Raw genomic sequence first — 8590 nt, forward strand, 5'->3', positions numbered from 1 at the left:
CGATGTGTAAAATGTGAATATGAGACTATGTGCCTATGTGCAAACATGCCTATGTATACCTATGTTTATTTCTGTACTTGGCATTTATGTACTTGGCATGGCATGATATGAGTTCATGTAGAACATGGTGAGAACAAGGGCTGAAGAGCTAAAAGAATCCACCAGTGCCCACTTAGACAGAATGGAAAGAATGATTCAGGAATTGACTGAGTCATTGAGACAACAACCACCTCCATCAATGCCTGTACCACCTCCGGTACAAGAACATTAGGCGGATGGTCGCACAATTTCTTTGACTAAAGAGTTCAAGAAGATGAAACCATCATTGTTCTGGGAAGAAATTAACCCTCTGAAGGCTGAGACATGGGACCTTGGCATTGAGAAGCTATTTGAAGTATTTTCGTGTAATGATGAACATAAAGTTCAGTTAGCAGCCTTTACTCTGGAGGGCGAATCTCGTAGATGGTGGATGTTAGTTCGAAATGAGAATGTGGGCAATTGGGCACAGTTTCTTGAAATATTCTATGAGAAGTACTTTCCTCAATGTATCCGAGACAGGAAAGTGTCAGAATTTGAGGGGTTGAAGCAAGGTAATCAAACTATAGCTGAGTATGAGGCACGATTCACTAAATTGGCCAGATTTGCACTACACATGGTTGACACTGATTACAAGAAGGCAAAAAAATTTGAGGGTGGACTTCGAGAGGAAATTCTAGAGAAAGTGAATGTTTTGAAATTGCTAAAGTATGTAGATGTTCTAGACAGGGCTTTGATGTCTGAATCAAACATAACTTCACGTAACCAACCTTCTGAATGGAAAGGGAAAAGACAAGACTCTTATTCAAATAAGGGGTCGACGTCGTCTAAGAAGCAAAATCGGGGAACATCCAACACCTCTAATTTCACTAGAGATTCTGCACCAGAGTGCAATGAATGTGGTAGCAAACATCAAGGAGTCTGTTACCGTATTTCAGGAGCTTGTTTTCGATGTGGTAAAATAGGCCATTTGGTGAGGGATTGTCCTAAACAAAGAGGTGGAAGGCCGACTGTTAACTCGACCGCATCGATACCTATGCTAAGAAATACTACAGGACTTGCTGCTACAAGGGATACACTCAAACAAGGTACACCTTTGCTGGGGAGGTTATTTGAATTGATTTGATACATTCTTTTATATCTGCTACATGTGCATCTAGATTGGTTAGACCCACAAGATCAATACCTTATTTATTGTATGTATCGGCTCCATTTGCGCAATCTGTGAAATACACATGGGGGATATTGATTGACTCTGTACATATATATATATATACGTCTAAACCTATGCTCAGGTTGATTTTTTATATCACTGTCTTTATTGACTAAACCACCGGGACTATGTTCTGATTCTGTGACTAAGTTGGACACCCCAAATAATGAACTCTATAATTTGTGAGACCGTGTACTTTGATTGTTAAAATTGACTGGACTATTTGAATAAACTAGACTAGTAAACCAATGCTTTTGTAAGTGTATGACTGATTTGGAACTTCTGCATAATGAACAATATACTAGGTGCAATCGAGGAACTTTATACGATGCATTACTGTGTACCGTATACTTGCATATAAGGCTTATTTGGGAACTGCTATATTGACTATGATACATACGTCCTAATATAACCAACTGCATGCCTATACACCTACATGTGAACTTATTTGGGACAATGCCATACTGTACATGACCTGAAACACTTTGATACGAGCCATTGTAATGTGTGACTCTGATATGACTTTAAGAACTGATGAACTTAGAACAATTGTGAAACTATTGACTATATACCTAAGTATGAAGTGTGATCGACAAAACCAAATGTACCCTATTTGAGAATGACTAATAGAACGTTTATCTAATTTGATCTGATAGAACCTTTGTTTGGTTTGACCTAATGGAACTTTCATCTGATATAATTTGATACGACCTTTGTTTGATTTAATTTAACAAGACCTTTGCTTGATTTGAGAACCGTTATCTGACTTAATATCGTTTATGGAGATTATGAATTGTTTTTTTTAGGTGAATAAGTCATAAAATAAAACAAAGAATTTACAAGAATACAAGGGGCATACCCCAGGCCCTAGCAAAACAAAACAAGGATGGAGCTAACCAAACTAACAGATAAAACAAACAAGAAACCCAAACAACCTGTTCACCAACCATATCAACACCGGTAATAGGGAAGATGAACAAGAGAGGAACCCAAAAAAAACACATAAACCTCACAATCTAATGCCTGCAAAACGACCCTGCCTAGGAAAGATTTGGATGCTCCACCACAGCATAGAAATGTCCACATAACCAAGAGCCTAAACAGCCTATACAACTAAATATACGTAATAACCAAGCTAAAATACCAACTCCCTACACATCCCGTAGGGTTAGGCCAACGAACCCACAACAACCTATATATATAGTGGGCCATAAGACAATAACGTACTATAACAATATTAAAGGAAATAAAACAAATAATTCTCCATTGGACAGATCTCACTATGTCTGGCGCAGTAGTGCAGCCTGGTCAGGGACTCTCTATCAAACCCTGATGCCTCAATCTGGACAGCAAAGGAACTTCATCCATCCAGCTGATCATCATAACAATTATTAGTAAAACCTAAAAATAACAGTTGTACCCATATGAAAGGAGATTCAAACTACCCTCATAACACTGTAAAAAACAAATCTCACAATATAGGGAAGCTAAATCACTCAACCCACAACTTATACACAACTCAATAAAAAAATAACATTGTTAGAGCAGTGGAAACCCACAACAGCATGTGAGAGGACAAGAAAAGAGTAAAAACAACAATGTATTGCTCACTCCACTCAACCCACAACAACAACATCCCTAAACCCCAGACCAACTTATAACCCATCCTGCAAAACAACAAAATATAGAAATTAACACTCAATATATTGCTACCATCACTCAACCCACATGTGGTGAACTCACATCCCTCAATGAAGACCTGCCACATCTCATACCTGCAAAATGAAAGACTCATTAGGGAACAATAGGAAAACCCTTACTATAGAGTCTGGCCACACTCAACCCTCAATGTTATGCTCACAGTCACTCAACCCACTCAAAGTGCAACTCCTCTCAATTTTAAGGATGGTTGAAGGCAACCTCCATTCTTGCAAGAACCGTGTATCAGTTGTGGACTTTTTAATGTTGCTGAGAGCAAGGGCTCTATATTTAACCATAAATGTAATATTATTCAAAAGGATCTCTTTAGGTTTCCTTTCATTACTAAAAATTCTATTATTCCTCTCTAACCAAACATGGTACACAGTGCAACTGAAGGCAAGCCTTTGAATAATAATGGCAAGGGATTTACCCCTACAATCATTAGCTACCACGTCCACAAGGCCAAGCCAATTGGTACTATACCAATTAGTGTTACATTTGGAAAGCATAACAACCCAAACAGTAGATGAGAAAGCACACTTGAAGAACAAATGATCATGATCCTCCCTAAGAACCCCACATATGGGGCAAACAAGGTTAGGGTTAATACCATGAACGAATAACTGGATTATTCTTGACACAAAAATTGATAGACCCAAAACTTGAATCTTTTTTGAAAACTTGACTTATTTAGAGGACTTTACGTGGACTGCCGATAGACTACATGACTATAAACAGTATTGAACATTTGCCCTTGACTGATCAGAATATATTTTATATGAGAGAATAGTTGATTTAGTATTATCGGACTTTAGGGAATTGTGTACATCATGTGATTGATTACTTTGGTATCGCCTTTGCTACTGTGGGATGGATGTCTAGATCCACTTAATAAGCCTAAATGATTTTGAATAACTGTGATGAGTCCCTGAATTGAATAATTGAATTGAACTGTGAACTGTTGAATAATTGAGAAACGAATCGAACTCCTGTGATAAAGGAGAATGGATTGAATTTCTGCGATAGGGTAATGAGAAAAAATCTTCTTGTAAAAAGGGAGAATAATATGAGATTAAGGTATTCGATCTGTTTTTGATACAAGGTATCCCGAGTCATTTCTAACATAAGGTAGTCTAAGTTTGGAGGACGAAACTTCTTAGAGAAGGAAAGACTGTAATGACCCCAACATGCATATCATGATTATAATTATTTAATTATATGTTATTTATTAATTGTTATGTGTGCCATGTGATTAATTTGAGTATATCGGCTCAATTTGGAAAATATCTGTTGATTGTAGAAAAATCTGTTGTGATTTTTGCTTTGAATCTAAAATTGAAGGCCTTAATGGCGTTAGAAACCAAAATTGGCTACATGATTAGACTAACTGGAATTTTTAGAACCTTATGGAAAGTTTGATCAAAAATTCATTCAGATTAATTAATTAAGTTGTGTTTAATTGCTTTGATGTTCTAATTGTTGCATTATGCTATCCTAGCTATATATTTGTGTCATAAGCTCATTTGAGCTCATTGTACCTCTTAATTTGAGTTCAAGAAATCTGAAGGAGAGCTCTAGGGACAAAGAGAGAGCATATTCTAGAGAGAGAAAGTGTAGAGATTGAGAGCAACTTGAAGATTTGGCTTGAAGATTGTGGAATTGTGAGGAAGAACTCAAGAATTGACTAGAGAAAGCTTGGTTCAAGGCCATAGGTAAGAGTTTGAACAAAAATTCAAAAGTTAAATCATCTACTATGAGAATTCAAGGAGTTTATGTACTTTAATGAAAAAATTGAGCTAGAATTGTTAAAATCAAAGTCAGTTTGTACATGCATGCATAGTTTGATAGAATTCCATGAGTTTCAAAATAATCCATGTCATCAAAGTTGAGTTTTGAAGCCATCTTTCATATGTACTCATGAATTATGAAACTTTGGAACTCTACTTGCATGGTTTACAAAGCTTTGAAGTTCAATTTTATGTTTTAAAAGCCAAGAAAAGGAATTTGGTACATGCATGAAGGTTTGAGTTTCAAATTGCGTTGACTATGAAGTTTCAAGTTTAAATTTTGAGTTAGAGGTTGTAAATGATCATGGCTCATGTCGTCTAAGCTTGAATTGAAGGTTAGATCATCTATGCACCCATTATTCATGAAGTATTGATGCTAAATTCCATGTTTTGAGCTTTGATCTTTTCAAATTGGATGGGTGTCCATGTTTTTGGAAGATTTTCTAAGAGTTTTCAAAGTGTTGTCAAGCCATGCAAGAATGGTGTTTAAAATTGCAAGTTTTGAAACTCAACCCTGTTCTGGAAATCCTAGAATTCTGTCTCATTGCTCAGGCGACCAATCCATCGCTCAAGCACACTTTGCGAGCATCCAGTACTTTTACAGACATTTGGCCGTTGGCTCAAGTGACCAAGTGTGCACTCAAGCGAACCCACTTTTGTTTAGCACTTGGCTCAAGCAACTATCGAGTGACCGTCGAGCGTAAAAGTCGAGTATCCAGTACTTTTGCAGTCTTTACAAACGGCTTGAGCGACCAAGTGTGTGCTCTAGAAAACCTTCTACATATTGTTAAACCGCTCAAACGACCAAGTGTGCGCTCGAGCGAAGACCCTGTTTTCAACAAAATTTAGCCAACACTTACAAGTGCATATTTACATCCTCATATTCTCTTGGAAGTTCTTTTGCACCCTTGAACATTCAAAGTTTATTAAAAAGGTAGAATGAAGCCTAAGAGAATTGAAAGAGTTAAAGAACAATTCAGGTAAACAATATGATTCAACGTGACTACGTTAATGTTTGTGTAGGACCATTCGCAAGGATAAGTCGACAACCAAATCACTATGAGTAATATCTTAGTAAATATATTTTCCTACTTACTCTATTTTTGTAAGTCCTACTGTGATAAACCTTTTAAAACTGTGAAGTTGCAAAAGTGAATGAGTTCATATCTGTCTGATCATTGTGATAGCTGTAAATGTGATCGATGAGACACAGATGTCTCTGATAGACCCAAGGTCGCTCTGTATATCTGAATTGGACCTGAGGTCCTTTTGTACAAGTGATAAGATGAACCTATGGTTGTTCCAAGCATCTGATAAGACTGACTATCTATTATGAGTTGATCAAATAATTATTATACAGCTATAAATGAATGGACCCAAGGACGTTCGGTAATGATATGATCAACTCCAAACTCTACATCTGTTATCTGTTGGACCTGAGGTCGTTTTGTTATCTGTTGGACCCAAGGTCATTCAGTTATGAAATGCGTATAGTACAGAAATGCTTATATCATGTACTAGATCTCATTTACTTAAACCTTTACGCTGATGTTATTCACTGGGGATTAGCTCACTCTGTTTATATGTACACATGTAGGTGAGCAACAAGATGTCCAGCCCCAGCCCTAGTGAACTTGATAAGGATATCAAGTTTTGAGGAGTCTGTTATGAGTGCCTCACGAGCTAGGCTTTTGTTCTTCTGCCCTTTTGTCTCTTGATTTTCTATTTCTTTCTTTTGTCGATCATACTTGGCCATTTATGTATATAATTTTTGACTATGGTAGTGATGTTTGAAAGATCTTGGACATATGGAATCTTATTATGTACGCATAAGTGTGAGTTATTAATGTTTGAAAAGTTTTCTATTTTTTCCATTTATGCACAGCTCATTGGACAACATTTTATAATTTTGCTTTCGTTTTTGGCTCCCTTATCATTAAATATGTCTATAATCTGACTGAGGCCATAGGTAATCTCATGATTACTAGCCAATTATGGTCTAAACCTTTAGGGGCGGGTTTGGGTCGTGACATTTAACATGGAATCATAAAAAACCCTCAAGGATAACTAGTATGACATCATGCATGTAAGGATTTTGTTGATAATTAAGCTTGAAAATGATGAATTATGCATGCATGTACTCAAATAGCTCAATTCTTTCATGAACAAGTTGATTCTAAGTCTTTTCTTTCAAATTCATGCAATTCATTCCACAAACTAGGCGAATTCAACTCCTAAATAAATTATCTACATGAATTATGGTTAAAGTGTAAACATAAAATTTCAGAACATAAACCTTACACTTTGGATCATTTACCATGTGTATTATCAAGAGATCAAGACAAAATGACATACTTGAATCCATTGATGAACGGTTAAACGGAAGCGTCTGATTGTCAATAAAACCTTAATATTGACTTTGTTAGAGCCTTTTAATCCTTTCCCTTATGTGTCTTATGTTTCTCCTTGAGAGGATTTAGAAAACAAAACAGTATTCTTATTTTTTCACTCTTGGGAAGGAATAGGGACCATAACCTTTTAAAGGTTGTAATTGGTTTTCATAACTGAAAGGTAATGAAAACCAATAAATTAACCATTATTAGTTTCATAACTGAAAGGTAATAAAAACCAATAAATTAACCATTATTAGTTTCATAACTGAAAGGTAATAAAAACTAATAAATTAACCATTATTTTTATTGGTTTTAAAACTGAAAGGTAATGAAAACCAACTTTAACCAATATGTTTTAATTTCTATTTCTGCCCCTCATAGAAATAGAAATTATACAACTAGTATCTACACATTAGGTCCATAACACATATACCCTTAAGCCTATTAACTAAATTGAATCACTTAAATTGTAGGCTTCTTATAAATGATAACACCACATTTAATTATGTGGTCCCATTGAGACATTATCTAACAATCTCCCACTGGACCACATATGTATCCTGAAAAATGTGCTTAACTTTAGTGAGCTCAAAAATTTGTTATCATAACTTGAGGGTATCCAAACAATCTTGTCCATTAACTATATTAATATAGGATCAAAGCGGTCTTCGTTACATCAATCGTAACTCGACCCACCAATGGTCACGTATACTAATACAGCTAAATGACATAGATCAATCATGGATGCGTAGCATGGAAATTACATGTGATGTGATCCATACATGCCTATTTCCAACTGGTCCTACTTAACTTTATTGAGATCAATACTTCACAATACGTAACAGAGCGTAATAAACTGAATACTTCATTTCTGCAGAAATTAATCTAATTACATAGATAAAACTCAAGACTGACATAAAGCAGTAATATAAATACAAACTCCCACTAAACCAGAATGTTCTCAAATAGAACAACACCCATCTGAGCAGTGTGCTCATGAAAGACCTTGGGTGGTAGTCCCTTCGTAAGTGAATCCACTATCATGGAGTTTGTCCCAATGTGCTCTATGGAAATCTGTCCACTCTGCACTCTTTCTTTTACAACTAGGAACTTGATATCAATATGCTTTGATTTTGTCGAGCTCCTGTTGTTATTGGAATATAAAACTGCAGACTTATTGTCACAATATATCTTAAGTGGTCTTTCAGTGCCTTCCAAAATACGCAACCCAGTGACAAAATTCTGCAGCCATATCCCTTGGTTTGATGCCTCATAACATGCTACAAATTCTGCAGCCATGGTGGATGAAGCTATGAGCGTCTGCTTTGCAGACCTCCAAGAAATTGCTCCGCCAGCTAACAGATAAATATAGCCTGATGTGGATTTCCTACTGTCTTGGCATCCAGCAAAATCGGAGTCGGAATATCCAATGACCTCTAACTTATCCGATCTCCTATATG

The 8590-nt window shown here is 36.2% G+C and overlaps 1 protein-coding gene across 1 annotated transcript; it reads left to right on the forward strand.

Annotated features, from left to right (window-relative positions):
- The first annotated feature begins 313 nt into the window (after positions 1-313).
- On the forward strand, positions 314-1162 carry LOC145807363 (uncharacterized). Its single transcript, XM_082905352.1, has one exon. It carries the CDS (start codon positions 314-316, stop codon positions 1160-1162), a length of 849 nt encoding a protein of 282 aa, XP_082761478.1.
- Positions 1163-8590: the final 7428 nt, after the last annotated feature.

Source organism: Camellia sinensis, chromosome 14, assembly GCF_055761805.1.
Source record: "Camellia sinensis isolate YWXY chromosome 14, ASM5576180v1, whole genome shotgun sequence".
Lineage (NCBI taxonomy): Eukaryota > Viridiplantae > Streptophyta > Magnoliopsida > Ericales > Theaceae > Camellia > Camellia sinensis.